Source organism: Aulonocara sp. 'chitande type north' Nkhata Bay, linkage group LG13, assembly GCF_057382095.1.
Source record: "Aulonocara sp. 'chitande type north' Nkhata Bay isolate Kocher_YH1m ecotype deep benthic linkage group LG13, A_spYH_male_GT1.1, whole genome shotgun sequence".
Taxonomy (NCBI): domain Eukaryota; kingdom Metazoa; phylum Chordata; class Actinopteri; order Cichliformes; family Cichlidae; genus Aulonocara; species Aulonocara sp. 'chitande type north' Nkhata Bay.
In genome coordinates, this window is record NC_141356.1 from 22,729,121 (window position 1) to 22,744,824 (window position 15,704).

At 43.2% G+C, this 15,704-nt stretch overlaps 1 protein-coding gene across 4 annotated transcripts in view; it reads right to left on the minus strand.

Annotated features, from left to right (window-relative positions):
- Positions 1–15,213, minus strand: part of LOC147316070 (uncharacterized) — a 40,616-nt gene extending 25,403 nt beyond the window's left edge. For all 4 annotated transcript variants that reach the window (XM_086259234.1, XM_086259233.1, XM_086259236.1 and 1 more), the window contains exon 1: positions 12,514–15,213. In XM_086259234.1, the coding sequence (XP_086115360.1) occupies positions 12,514–14,797 (2,284 nt within the window). In that variant the 5' untranslated portion in view covers positions 14,798–15,213. The remainder of the gene's footprint in view (positions 1–12,513) is intronic.
- Positions 15,214–15,704: the final 491 nt, after the last annotated feature.

A 15,704-nucleotide genomic window follows, 5' to 3' on the forward strand; every position in this document is an offset into this window, starting at 1 on the left:
AACCTTTACGCGCAGCTAATCACACGCTCATTCTCCTGTGACCTTTGACCCCAGAAATGACAACTCATCCAAGCTCGCCGTCCTCTCGCTGCTGTGTAGAGACCTCTGTGGTTTCAAACCAAGGAAGCACTGAACGCACTCACATGGGTGCTTGCCCTCGTGCACGCACACACACTGTTTTCATGACACACTTCATTGCAAAAACATAAGAGGCTCATTAGCCTTAAAGCCAAATCCAGCCTCCCCCCACTCCCAATCCACACACCCACACCCCTCACAGTCACCCACACAAACACACACACACACACTCCACAGCTTTTTATTATTATCCTTGATGAGTGTACGAACGCACACGTATGCATAAGACAATGTGAAACATGCTCCTTGCCTGGGAAATGTCTCCACATTCTTCAAATCAGGTGCTGCACATGGCAGAGGAAACGTACTGATGAGGGGCAGAAAATAAAAAAGAAAAAGAAGAAGAAGAAGAAGTGGGCGTTGGTGTATTCTCACACAGTATGCCCTGGGGTTATCCTCTCCTCTCCTCTCTGCCTCCTACTCCAGCCTCCCTCCTCCCTCTCTGTCTTCCTATGCTGTCTTCTCTTGCTCTCCCCTCTGCTTGTTTCCAAATCTGTCCTCCTTCGTCACCTCACCCCCAGAAGTTCCATTTCAATTTCTCAGACGACTTGTACTCTTAAGGGGAGGAAAAAGAAAACCCAACCAAAACGTATGGTGGCACAGGAGGGCAGTGGGTGAGGGGGAGGACAGGAGAGCGAGAACTACGATCGTCACTCCCCCCACCCGTGCAGTTAAGGCACTGCTTTCAACTCCTTTAATCTCCAGAGAGGAGGAGGGGAAAAAAAAAAATCGGGATCTCTATTTGTCTTCAGCCAGCAATCAGCACTTCTCTAGCGCTCTCCTCTTTCCGCCTCTTCAGCCAGATCAGTCGTATCTTTCCTCCTCAGCCTCCTCTTCCCTGCTCCGTCTTCCTCTGCTCTCCCTTCACAGCAGGTTTGGGCTATTCATTCAGACGTCAGGCTCACTCCGTCAGCCTTTTGTTGCAAGTCACAGAAAGACGGAGAGAGAGCCAGGGAGAGAGTAAGAGAGACAGAGAGAGAGAGAGGAAGGCGTGGGGGGAGAAAAATGTGAAAAAAAGAGAGAGAGAGAAAAAAAAGAGAAAACAATCCGGTGTCACGGCTATGCAGAAGAATTTCAAAATGAAAGAGGGGGGAAATAAAAGAGTCGAAGGAGAGGGGAGAAAAAAAATCCTTGAAGAGCACCAGTCACGGGGAGAGGTGCAGCGCTCCTGGCACACGTACGACTCCCTCTTTCATTCTCTCCGACCTTCCCCTCCGCTCAACATATTTTCCTTTCGCTCTTTTTTCCCTCCCCTCCCTCCTTTCAGCCTTTCCTCCCTCCCTCCCTTTCTGTTTTATTATTTGTGATCTGGCCTTCATGGTCCTTTAAGAGTGCCAGCTCTCCCCCACCACCACCACCACCACCACCAACTAGCCCTCCGCCCAACCCTTTCTCAGTTTCATTCCCCCTTGTTCACAAACTCATCTTCACAATCTCAGCTGCATTTTTCTCTTCCGCCACCCTCTCTTCTCACTGTTTGAAATGGACATGATTAGATATGTTTTTCACTTTATAACCCCTTGGATGAAATTTCAAGGCTTAAACACCAGGATGTTTGTCAGTTGCAAGCTTGCACAAAGATGTAAGATGTAGATTTTGGTTGCATACAAGGACAAAACGTGGTCGGAGCCTTCACATGGGGGTGCTATCATATGCATGCACATTTCTGATTTAATAGAAAATCCAGCAGTTGCGAAATTAATTCCCAATATCTAAAAGTTTGTAGACTCTCTCTCTCACTCTTTCTCACACACACTGACACTCACCTGCTACTGAGCTCTTTAGAGCTCCTCCAAATGCAAGTACAGCAGATCCCTACAATTAAAGTTTTAAAGTTACGGTAATCCTTCCTGGAGTCTAACGGATCCCGGGATTTGAAGAGTAACAGATTAGGATGTTTACTACGACACCAGTCTGAGAGGATGGCTAAATACCGAGACGCCGTTTCTAAAAAAGGACTCTGATAGTAAAGGTTAACAAGTCTGTCTGAGTTTCTGGGTCATTATTTGTACCACAACACTGCTTTTCAGAACCCGAAATCCAGTTATTAAGATGTCAGCTCATTTCTGATACAAAATATTATTTTTTGCCATACACGAGTCAAAAATTTCAGGTTATTATCTTAAAATTTTGACTTAATAACTAATTTCAAGTTGGTTTTTTTTTCAATTTCTAAAGTTCAGATAATAGCTAAAAATTTAGATTTATAGAATTATTTCTTTTTTCTAAATTGTTCAAAAGTAGTACAGATAATTAAAGATATGAATGATGTGCATTAATGCTTTATAGCTGGGGTGTCATACAGTCAAGCATACAGTCTAGGGGCAAGAACTGAGCAAGGCAAAGGGTCTAATTCAGCCTACTGGTTGGTTTTAAAGAAGAAGATTTGGACTTTTTTTTTTTACTGTATTTCTGTCAGTTTTACAGCCTTCTAAATTACAAAATCATCAAGGTAAGTAAGTGGCAGATAAAATGACAGAAACAGATGTTTTTATTGTTAGTAATGCATCAAATAACAGAAAAGTCCATGTGTTTCATTATTTACAAAAAGTTGGGTTTTGGTTTTTGCAGTAAAATAAATACATGTATCACGCATTAAAGAACTTAGAGTTCTATGTTTTATACTTATGGGACAAAGTTCTCCTAATGAGTTCATTTTCAGTATTTTTCACATTTATTTCATGAGGTTTAACCCCAAAGAGCCATCTCTATTAGCAAGGATTTATATTTGAAATTACACTTCTCTTTCTTAAGACATGTCAATGATTAGATGTGTAGTTAAACTTCTTTACACTGGCTATGTTCACTGATCCAGTCCACTAAACACCTAATTGGGTCGTGTGTGGCCCATGATGCAAAATGAGACTGACACCCCTGTTTCATAGGTTAAGGTAGATTTAACCTTTAGGTTTCTAAATTCAAGTTTAAAGAAGCTCCTGAGACAAGTTTAAGGACCTGACATAATAATATCTATTCAGGCTGCTCATATATTTATGATCTCCAAATATGCAACAAGAGTGTTTTATTTTTAATTTGGAAAAATTAACACACACAAATGTGTTTCATATTTGTTGTAAGATGCCAACTAGCTTGTTGTAAAAATGGTGAATTTACAGGATTTCTACTGCTCTCTTTCTTTCCTTATCAACCACTCAAAGTGTTTTACATTCCAACCCACAATCGCCCACTGACACACACGCATACATCGGGGCAGATTTATTTTTTAGGTGGTTTCAGCATCTTGCAGTAGAACATTTTGAAACCTGTACCGGAGAAGCCGGGAGGTCAAAACGATGACCTTCTGATTGGTGGACGACCTGCTACAGCTCCAGAGCCGACCGCCTCCAGCTGCCCAAAACGAATGTCAAATTTTGCATCATTCTGCACACCGAAGGCCAAACATCTAAGATAAGCAACGATAAACAAAATATTTCTTGGAGTTGATGGTGGACTTACAATGTTTTATTTATTATGATCCTATTTCAGCTGTGAAAATGTCTTCCATATACGTTTTTGTGTAAATGTCTTGAAGTGAATAAATTCTTACTTTTTTTAAATCTTTAAATATTGGAGCAGGGTTAAAAAAAAAGAAGAAGCTAGTTTTAGTCAATAAACCAAGGACACATGCTGCCATCAATGTAAAGCACACAGTGTGGCTCAGCATGAAAGATGAGAGTGGATGACATGAATGAACTGTGTGAATTTGTTGAAACGGTAAACTGATTATTTCTTTTAGTTAATCAAAGAAAGAAGCCAAAGAAACAACCTTGACAATCTTTTATTGAAACAATGGGAACGCAGCATACTTTTTGGACTGTCACTATATTGCAAAGTTAAAAAAAAAGCAAATGTTAGCAAACACTGAACACTTCTGATTAAATAAAGAACAAAGTATACCACGTGTATAGTAACACTGGCGCTCACATTGTGATGTGTTTAGTGTAAGCCCAACCGAAGTGTGGTGAGTTTAAAGGACTTCATTGAGGAGGTTTGGTTACAACATGTAACCAGAGCCCGCAAACCAGGCCTGGAGTAAAAAAGTCTCATTCATGAAAAGAGAGTGCCTGACTAAGAGAGCCTACTGTATAATTTGACCTCTAAAATTCGCCATCCCATCTGCCTCCTGTGATCTGCATGTCGTGCTGCTGCCAAATGACTGAAGCACAAACGGCATTCCGGGGGGACGAGTAAGAAGAGAAAAGGGAGAAAAAGACATGGCACAGCTGCAGGTGGACAACAGATGCTGAATTTCACCACATAAATTCTTGTTCCCATCCACTCTCCTTCTGCGCATCCCTCCAGCTCTCTGACTCGCCATCATCTCTTCATCCACCTTTCTCTTTCTCGGTGACTTGAGCCAACTGGCTTCACTAGAAAGAGGATGAGATGTTAAGAAGATGTGAGAGACTGAGTGCGTCTATGTGTGTGTGTGTGTGTTTGTGATCACGATGAATGGGGGGAAGGCATCACTTTTTTCAGCCCTCATCCCGGCTGCAAATTTGGACAAGTAGAGTGCAGACAGGAATCACATATCTGATTTCGATGTAAGACGCTGACTCATTTATCAGTAATCTCTCTTTTAAATAATTTTTAAAAACATAATAGAAATTCAGGATTGGAAAATCCAATGACGGCTGTTCATATGCATGAAAACACAGGTACGCACAAACGCAAATCCTCGCGCGAGACTAAAAACACTGTGAAACACAAATCCTATTTACAGCCCCCCTCCCGTGATCCTTAACACGGCTGACATACCTACTGAGAATTGTACAATATTTTCCTTGGGTGCAAATGAAATTCATCTGCACCTCTAAACATATCCAACCCGTTGGCTTCTGGTAAAACGCTGCCGAGCAGAGTGTCAAGTTTTGCGCATATTCACGTTCAGCTTATTCGTTGTTCGCCTCAAAACACATGAAGATTTAATTTTCTCAAAATGAATAATTCAGAGTGACTCTCTGGTCACTGAGGAAAAGAAAAGAGAGAAAAAACAAGAAGAAATTAGACAGGAGGTGGTAGGAAAGAAAACGAAGGGAAGGAAGTGAGAGGAGAAAAGGTCTTTTTTTGATGAGGAAAGTAAACATAAGCTTTCAGCTTCTCAATTTATTGCTTTCTTTTTTCTTCTACCTTTGAGCTACAACTGTTTGAGGATTTGACCTCGACTGCCTGTCTTCTCTTTGCTGTTAATCACTTCGTATCTCTCTGAAATAACAGAGCAATTTAGCCAGAAAGGTCAGACTTTCTCTTTAAAGGCCACCTTTTTTTAAATGGTACCATCACTGCAACATTTGTAAATTAACAGACACCTGGCAAGTGTTATCCACTCTCAGAGGCTTTTACGACATGTTAAATAACACTTATACAAATCCAGGGGAAGATTAATAAAACTGTTCTTGAAATAAGTCAGTCGAGCCATCAGTCAATAAACAGAAAATCATTTATCATTTACTGGTTTTAGCTTCTCGTGTATAAAAGTTTTCACTTTTTATCTTTAAATGCTTGAATTCACATTTTGCTGATGACATGTTTTTGAGCAAATTGTTGCATAGCTTGAATCCCCAGGCCACAGGGAAAAAAAAGTCACATTATCATTTCACTCTCCATTTTCCACATTATTTACAAGTATGACATCAGCTTCTTTGGATCTGGGAACAGAGCTCTGCATGGATTGGCAGTGTCCTCACCCTGCACTCCCTCACTCGCTTGCTTCGTGATGGCACAACAGAGTTTAAAATAATCTACCCATTTGTATTCCTCAACCATTTCTAATCTAATCTATAGCATCCTTCTCTGCGCTGAACTGCGATCTTTGGTCTTTCTTCCTCAATCTGTTCTTCTGTCTTTGCTTGGGTTCAGTCACCTCACATCTTCAGATTACTCATTTCCCACATTTTCTTGCAGCTAGGCTCTACAACCCACAACCACAGTCAAGAATGAATGTGCTGAGCTATTACGTTTGAAACATATTTCTCCCATTACCTCTTTCTCTTTTCCCTAAGAAAGACCAAGAGGCAAGTATGAGACAAGAGGGAACGACAAAGAAACACTGGAAACAATTTAATGTTAATTTAAGACAAAAAGAGGGGAAAACATGAACGGAAAATGACTACTCAATATTCGTATAGATGTAATCCCAACAGAGTCAGTGCCTGATAACGGGAACATCTGGAGGGGAGAGAGAGACTGAGAGACTGAGCACCGTGCCTTAACAGATGCCACCAATACCATCTGCAAATGTCCATTTACACAATCTCTCATAAACACATCTTACATACACTCACAAAGAACTTAACTGGGAACAGCTGTGCAATCCAATGCATTTTTATCAAGCACTTCAGTTTTTAATAACATTGCACACTGTACTATCACTCCCGGTAGTCTTGGCTGCTGTGGCGTAGGGTCCAGTAAGGGGTATAAATAAGAGATAAGATCCAATAAGACAAGATCCAACAGCATAGCAACTGAATTCATCCCAAACTGTCCTACAATTAGTAATTTGATTCTTCTTAACAAAACAATTGAGGATCACAGGTGATGCCTCTACTTACTTTGTATGCAAAGAAGCCTATCAATTTACAGTATCTCTCACACCATTGCATCACCAGCAACAGCCTGAACTCCTGATACAAGGCAGGATGGAACCTTGCTTTCATTTTGTTTAAGCCAAATTCTAACTTTACCGTCCGAATGTTGCAGGAACAATCAAGACTCATCGGATAAGGCAGAATTTTTCCTCTATTGTCAAACTTTCACAAGCCAATATGACCTGTAGCCTCCTTTCACTCCTGTCAACTAAGAACAGGAGTGATACTCGGTGTGGTTTACTGCTTCTGTACTCCTTAGCTTCAAGTAGAGCTGGGCGATATATCGAGTTTTTAAAACATATCGATATATTTTTATACGAGATATAAGATGTGACAATATCCTTTATATCGATATAGTCTATGTTACGTTATAATTATAGTTGTGGAGCCGCAAGTTTGCCTCTCTTTCGTCCACTTTTGTCTCTACGCAACGTTACTCCGCCTCGCCTTCACTGAAGACAACTCCCCCTCCTCCCCCATCGCTTCACGTGCAGGCAGCGACAAGACGGACACGGCAAATCTCCGTTAACGAGTTACTGCGCATCGCCCCATGCGTGGGGCTGGACGGCGTCAACGTGCTAACGAGCTAAACATGCTAACGAGCTAACAGCGCTAACCCTAAAATCCTTTCATTCTCTCAAAAGTTGACAGCGCGCCTTATGTATGAATTCTGGTTGTGCTTGATGGCCGCGAACCGATTTTATGTGGTACACGGCGCTCAGTAATCTGTCAAAAATGTTTGAGTACGACTTTGGTAAGCTACGGAGCTGCACCGCTTGATAGATTGTCGGCGCATTACGGCTACCGAGGAGCTTCGCGGAGTGATACGTACTGTGCATCAACGTAATATTACCGTATTGTGTGTGTATAAGGACCATAAATGGCACCTGTAAGAGACGTGGTTATGAAGCGGATTTCAAACTCCAGGCTATCAGTCACACAGTAAAACTTGGGAACAGAGCAGCTGTGAAATCTGTCTGTCTTTGTTATTACGCTCAGCGTCTTTTAGTTTACATTTTGACTGCACAATTGTGAGCTCTTTGTTTAGCACAAAAACAACCTTGTTTTCTTTTATTTATGGAGCATTATTATTTAATGAATGCTCATAATTTAATTTTGAGTAATTTTTCATGTACATCTGTGCTGTATGTTAATAAAAGTGCCTGTGTGACATCTGGGACACAGCTTTGACTAAGAACTCTCTTTTTGTTCTTACTTTATGGCTTAAAAAAAAAATCGAGATATATATCTTATATCGCCATCCAGCTAAAAAATATCGAGATATGAATTTTGGGTCATATCGCCCAGCCCTAGCTTCAAGGTTTGATGTGCTGTGTTCAGACATGCTTTTCTGCATATCTTGGTTGTAACGAGTGGTTATTTGAGTTACTGTCGCCTTTCTATGAGATTGAAGTAATGTCACCTTCAATAAGGCATTTTCTCCCAGAGAATTGATGCTCACTGGCTTTTCTGACCATCTTCTGTAAACCCTAGAGATGATTCTGGGGGGAAAATCCCAGTAGATCAGCAGTTTCTGAAATACTCAGCGCAGCCTGTCTAGCACTAACAACCATGCTGCATTCAAAGTCCCTTAAATCAACTTCCTTCCTCACTCTGATGCAAATAAAGTGGTGGTTTAAAGTAGTGAATGATTTAGCCTTACATAATAATGATAATAATGTGGTTCATGTATGCAGATGGCTGTCCCCTCTGAGCCTCATTCTGTTGTACGTTTCTTCCTGTTAAAAGGGAGTTTTTCCTTCTCACTGTCGCCAATTGCTTGCTCATTGGGGGTCTTCTGACCGTTGGAGTTTTCACTGTATCACTGTGGGGTCTTTACCTTAAAACATAATGTGCCTTAAGGTGACTGTTGTTGTGATTTGTTGCCATATAAATACAAGTGAATTAAACTGAATTGTTTAATCCTTTTTTAAAAACGTTCTTAAGCACTTTTTAGAGTCCTATGCTAGACTGGCAACCTCTCCACTATGCATGTATGGATGCATGGCATTTATTTGGTGGGTAAAAAAAAAAAATTGTGAGCAAGGAACATGGTGGCTAGCCAGAAAAAACCAACCAACCAAACAAAACAACCTTTGACTGCCACCCAGATTTAGGCCAATATGTGACCTTCAAAAGCCAGATGAAAGATTGACAGCCAACCTCATCTCTATGGAGAGTTTAAGGTTGACTGACAGCTGTCAACGCCCCGTTTCCCCACCCCACCGTGCAGCTTGAAGTCATCATCTATCAGAAGCAGAACTATGTCACTTTCTCTCCATCGCTCTCTCTCCCTTTTACTTAATCCCTCAGTCAGTTTAACAACTGTCTGTAGCTTTGACCTGGACCCCATTAATACATAATCTGCTATCTCCAGAACGAACATGCCACAACCCTCCCCCACCATCGTGCCAGGCCTAAGCAAGCAAGAAAATTGCGGCTAGTGTGTCAGTCATGCATTGCAGAGCAAAGCAAAGCTGACGTGAACTGGCACTGAGTCACCTGGCCAAAGTCCGTGATGAGGGGGTCAACGCCCTCAGCAGGGGTGGAAGTAAAGAAGGTAGAGTCCTAGAGTAGCTTATATTGTGTTTATGCCAGTTTGGGGGTGGGGGTGTCCTAGTTAGCCCTGCTCTAGGGTATTCCATAAAGCATCATATAGTGAGGTTGGTGGGGCCATGCCATCTGCATTTACACATGGGCTATTAATTCAAAGGGAAATTCTTTCTGCTTCTGGATGCAACATATTGCTAATGAATTATTTGAGGTATTCAGAATATCCAATTTACAATCTCATAACTTATTCAACAAAAAATGTTAGAGAAGCATTATTGCTGCCATCTATCCATTTTCTATTACTTGTCCAGATTCAGGTTGTAGGGACAGACTTCTATCTCCCCAGCAACCATTTTCGGCTCTTCAGGGGTGATATCGAGCCACTTGTGAGACCTCATCTCTCTAGTGTGTCCCGAGTCTACCTTCACGAATTCTCTTGGTTGGAAAAACCAGAAACACCTCACCTGCCTGGAGTTAATGCTGCTATTAAGACTAATAGTGTTACCTGATAAAACAACATTACAACATTTTACCTGACAGGCTGAAACATACTATATTGCTAAGTCTGAATTATGTTATCTTTTTTGGAAAAAAGTAACCAAAACCTCCAAATAACTACTTAGCCATCCCAAAATAAGTGGATGATTTTTTTGCATTTTTTTTTTCTAAATGCATTAGCTCAGCCTGCCTTTTTGTATAAGGAAAAAAACGGATGGAGTAAATTTGCAGTGTTTTATGACAATGGAGCGACCCTTTAACCAAAAGCAAATCTGCCTACGATTACCACCAAAACCCATGTTGCCTAGCAACGTACAATTTAGGAACATGCTTTCAGAGCAGCTTTTGCGGACGTGTCCATTAACAGATGAAATTACCAAAGCAACAAATGTCAGCCACATGCAAATGAGGTCTACTCTGCTGACTGTGTGTGTACTAATAATGTGATATATGTGTATGACGCAGACATGAAGAAATCTGTTTCCAAAGCATATTTTGACTATCGAGCAGTGGGGTTCTTTTAATGTCTGCTCTTTTGGGCTTAAAAACAAAAGAAAACAAAGGAACAAAACACACACACAAGAGGACAACAAAGCTGTCTCCGTTCAATAATGTGTATCCAGCCTGTCCTGTACATTTTAAGTCTATTTCAATCCACTATCTATGTACAGAAGGTCTCACGGAAAGCCAGAAGGCTGGTCTGAGCAAAATGGGACTATCTATGGATTACTGCAGCAAAGGAAGGATTAAGCCTCACTCCCTGTACTCATCAGAACCTGCAAAGAGAGAATGACACAATCACACATCGGCCATCAGCAGTGTAATTCGATTTTATCTGACCAGTGATGCTGCTAGTCAGCCTCGGGTGAGCTGGTGCTGATGGAGAAATCGGCCTTTATTGCCCAGCCTATAAAATCAACTTCTATCAGGCCATGGGATTTAAATATAATTTAGGTAGCCACTCTTGTGCTGATTTAAAGCTTTAATCTGATATCCAAATAAATCTGACCGACTACACAATGAGGATGAATTGACTGAATGCATTTTATTTAATCCGGAATTGAAAAGTGAATTTGGGACACAACCCATTAAATAAACACTAAAAAAACAGAAACAAAGAGGAGTCTCAGAAATAAAATGAATTATCAGATCTGTTCATGAGGAACAAGGTAAGGCTAATTGCTATTCTACGCAGGTTGGCGGTACACCTTGGCAGGCAGAAGGGCCTGAAGGAATGCTGTGTGGCCCGAGTGGCTATAAAGCTTTTCGAGGCTACCGTGATGCATCCTTATTATCACAATGAGGGAAGATATCTGTGTTTACTGCAACAAGGGCTCAGGGGCCATGGGGAGACGGTGCAAGGCACAGAAAAAGAGGATGTGATCAAAAACAGCTGCAGTTACAATGACACCCCAGCTGAAGAGCTACACAACTAATGCTGCAATCACCATTATGCAACATCTTGAATCCTATACAGTTGTGGCAGAACAAATTCTTTTTTTTTTCTTAAATGGCCTGTTGATTTTGCTTTTGCGCCAAATAGTTACCATTTGATACAGCAGATAAGAGCTAAATTATTTTGAAAAAAGCATATCTGCAGAAGGAGTCGGTGGCAAACTCAATCCCACATACTGCACACAGATGCACACACAAGCTACCTCCTGTTCCCACACAATAATTGCACACAACATCTGACTTCTCTAGTCAAAGAAATCCTAATGTGAACTGTTCACACATGAATGCGGTGACTGACAGACTGTAACATGAAGACCGTGCACAGTTGTTAAATTTTAAAACATATCAGAAAGGCTGCTGACAGCTGTTCCTCCCAAATCCTCTATATTGCGCCTCGTCAATGCCATTCGTGTTGTATTTAATGGGCGATATCTCATTCTGACAAAGGAACTGCATGAGATTAGTGAAATGACAAAAGGTCTTCAGAGAAAGTAACAGGAATTCTGACAAATCAGGCTCTCGCAGAGATAAGCAGACGAGAAAGTGAGATGTAAGTATCGGCTTAGGACGTGGGGTAGATTACAAGAATGCTTAAAGCAAAAAGTTATCCTTTTATGGTAATAATTCAAAATCTGGACAGCAGCTTTATAAAAAATAGACAAGGGCAGCAAGAAAAGACACATCATTTATCTACTGTTGATGTAATTAGTGCCAAGACAGGAGAGGAAACAAATGACAGCACAGACCAGAAAGATAAAACGATTCAAAAAGTCTTCCATTAACATTCAAACTGTGTTTGGATTTTTTTAAGGTCAAGAATCATGCATAGCATACCAGTATCCATGCTGAGCTAAATAGATTTCACATACCCCTAGTCTGAATGCTGGTATAAAGCAAAGTATGCTGGTATAAAGCGAAGGCTTATCTGGTATTCACTTACTCATGATTCATCACGACAAAGGATGAAAATAGATTTACAGTGTCTTCTCCTTTTATTTATTTTTTTAAAGAAACAACTGCTGAATGGCTCTTAGAAATGTCAAAGTAATATTTAAAAGTTGATATGATTTCTAACAAAGCAGCAGCACTGCTTTGTGCTGCTCCTGAAAGCAATGAGAGGAATGGGAACTGGTATCTTACATAAATCACACACAAAATGAAGAGCTCTGTCACAAGTAAACAGCCTTATCTATTGAAAACATGTGAAACAGCCAAGAGCACATCTATCATGAAAACAGACAAATACCAGATAAATCTAAAAGGAGAAAAAAATAGGATTTACTTGTATCTGGAGATGCCATAGTCGACACGATGACTGGTGGACCCGTGCGTCGACTTAGCTTCTGGTTAGCAGCCAGGGCACCTTGGCCTTGAACGGGTGCTCCCACGGGAACGAGAGCATTGTCTGATCCTGGTCCCCCACCCTTTCGGATCAGCTGAGGACTAGGGTGAGGGCTGTGCATGGGTGACAATGGCACTAAGTTCCTGTCCCTCTTCATCAGCTCTATGGGCACTGTGTAGTTGGTAGAGTATGCTTTTGGTACCTGTTGCGGTGGCTGTGGTAAAGCAGGCATGGATATAGGCATCTGCTGTGGCATACCTGGCATCGAGTGAATGGACCCCGCAATGGCAGGCATTGACCCAGTCATCTGGTGAGGCATTATCTGCATACCTGGCATAGGCACCCCTGGCATCCCAGAAGAGTAGGCTGACATGGGTCTTGACTGGACAGACATGAGGGCTCCAGCGTATGGCCCTGGTGAACGAGGGGGTTGGCCTGGGTATCCTCCAGAGGCCTCCAGTAACTGCTGCGAGGGAGCACTGCTGGGCCTTCTACCGATTACTTCTCCCATCCGCGGAGAGATAAATTGCATGGCCCCAGGTGTTGGTGGGGGCATTAGTTGGGGATCTACTGCTAAAGGTTGTGGGGTATGTGGTGGATGATGATGGTGGTGGTGTGGTTGATAGATGTCTGCGCGATGGCTAAAGCTATTAGAGCGACCTCGCATGGGCGTTTGAGGTTGGGAGGGGGCTGGTGTAGCTTCTATTGGGCGCTTGTAATGGTGGACCAGGCGAGACAGCACACGAGCCTGACCGAGGTTTGGGGCAACTGTGCGGACATCATTCTCCTCCATGACAGCCAGCATGCTAGTGGAGTCAAACCCCTGCTGGATAAGTGAGGAGATGGTGCTCTCTGAGAGGCCCTCGTTTCGCAACAGAGAAAGAAACTCTGGATCGACCGACTTCTTGGGATCCACCGGCAAAGGAGTCTGTGGGGCGGTTGGTGGAGGAGCGGGAAGAGGGGCAGGGAGTGGAGTAGCTGGGGGAGGAGGGGCTGGAGTTGGAACCACTTGCAGAGGTGGAGGTGCAGCAGGGGCAATTGCTGCAGTATGGACTGGAGTAGGTGGAGCAGGAAGTGGTGCAGCCATAGAAAGGTTAGGGTCAGTGACCGGCATGGTAGGCGGAGGTGGCATAGGTTGAGGTTGTTGCTGTTGCAGATGGTGTTGCTGCAACTGTTCTTGCTGAAGATGCTGTTGCTGAATTTGCTGTTGTTGTATTTGTTGCTGTTGTAGTTGTTGCTGCTGTAACTGCTGCTGCTGAAGTTGTTGCTGTTGGAACTGCTGCTGTTGTATTTGTTGATGCTGTTGTAACTGTTGCTGTTGTATTTGTTGCTGCTGTTGTAACTGTTGCTGCTGTATTTGTTGCTGATGCTGTAATTGATGCTGTTGCTGGATGGTTAACGGTGAGGCTGTCTCTTGCCTCATAATCATGCTTTGACTGGCTGGATCTACCACTAGACAGGTGGCAGCCTGCTGCTGCGGATCCAGAGGGCGGCCATTAGCATCAGTATAAACGGACTGACTTGTCAGAGGCGGAGGCTCACTGGCATACCGAGGAGACGGCTGCTCCATTCCATAGTGAGCAGGAGGGGGGTCTCGAGGGGATATCTTAGCAGAAGTTATAGCACCAGGTTCCCTATATGCCCTATTCAATTCATGAGTGCTTGGAGGAGGGGGAGGAGGTAAAGGTGATGGGGGCCCTTGAGATCCAGCCCGCACTACCTGACCTTGATCCCACGCAGTACGAGCCCCAGGTGTCATTCCTAAATGTGAGCCCGACCTGCTGAGAGGATGAGGCAGCGGAGGCTGATGCTCAGATCGGTAAAAGGCCTCCGGTCGCCGAGGAGTCATGGCTGGGTCATGGGAGTAGTAGTCCTGGTGTGGAATGGATCCTCGATGAGCCATGGGCACTCGTTCGTAGTGGTTTAGATCTGGCACAGAGCCCTTCCTAAGCCCCCGTGGGTCGTGTCTCTCGGCGTAAACCTGTCCGTAAAGGGAATCTTGGTAGGAATACGGGTCGCGTTTCAAATCGAGGTCAGGAAGACGCACCCCAGGTGGTGGCTCATACCACCCTCCTCCCTCTCCGTATGACAAAGAGCTCCGCCGGCCTGTTACTCTTGCCTGCTGTTCGTACACGCTGTCAGGTCTTTCCCACTGACCCTCATTCCCCCCTAACGTGTCCCAACTGTGGGAGCGTCCGAGGCTCACTTTGTTAGGGACAAGCATTGGCGAAAAAGAAAAAAGCTGAAAATCTGTTAACAGAGGAAAGAAAAAAACACAGAAATAGAAAAAATAAAGAGCTCCCAACAGGCAGTGTGTGTGAGAGAGAGAAAGTTCTCTTTCAGGTCTTCATGTGCAGCAGCAACAAAAAAATTGAACGGAGTGAGAAAGGATGAAGATGAAGCAAAGTCTAGCGTTTCACCTGATATCTGTTTGTAATATTGTAAGTCCGTGCTATCAGGTGACTTCCCCCTTTGCTGGCAGCCCTTGAATAATTAATCTCTGGCCATGCTGGCTTGTTGCGCATGAGGAAAGAGGACACCACACACAAACATATCCACATCACACCAAACCACACAAACACTGCAGAGGTAGAAGACACAGAAACAGAGTGCATGCTTGAGCTAGCCAGCAAACATTCATCCAAAAAAAAAAAAAAGGGGGGGGGGGGGGGGGGGGGAAGAAGTGGATAGGTTGGGTTATAGGTTGGGATGGGCAGGGGCTTGTACTAATCCAATAGGGTTTAGCTGTCCCTTCTCCGGGACATTTTACTTGCTCTGCCGATTGCTATGAGGGATTACACCTAAATAAAGCCTGTTTAATTCCACATCCAACTGTGACGTCATGTGAACCAGATACGAGCGTATCTGGTGATGGTGATGAGTATCGTGATCATGGTAATGCCAGTGATTTTGATTCCATTCCCAAATCCCTTACCCGCTCTTTCAGAGACACCTACCTGAAGCTGCTGCTGATGCGCTGCCGTCAACAGGTCTCAGAACGTAGTTTGGCCGAGTGATGGCGAGGGGAGGGGAGGCCAGGCAAGACGTACAGCTTCATTGAAAACAAATGAAATACAGGTCTCCCAGCTAAGTCCCATGTGCTGTCAGTAAACATCAAATCCACTCTGATT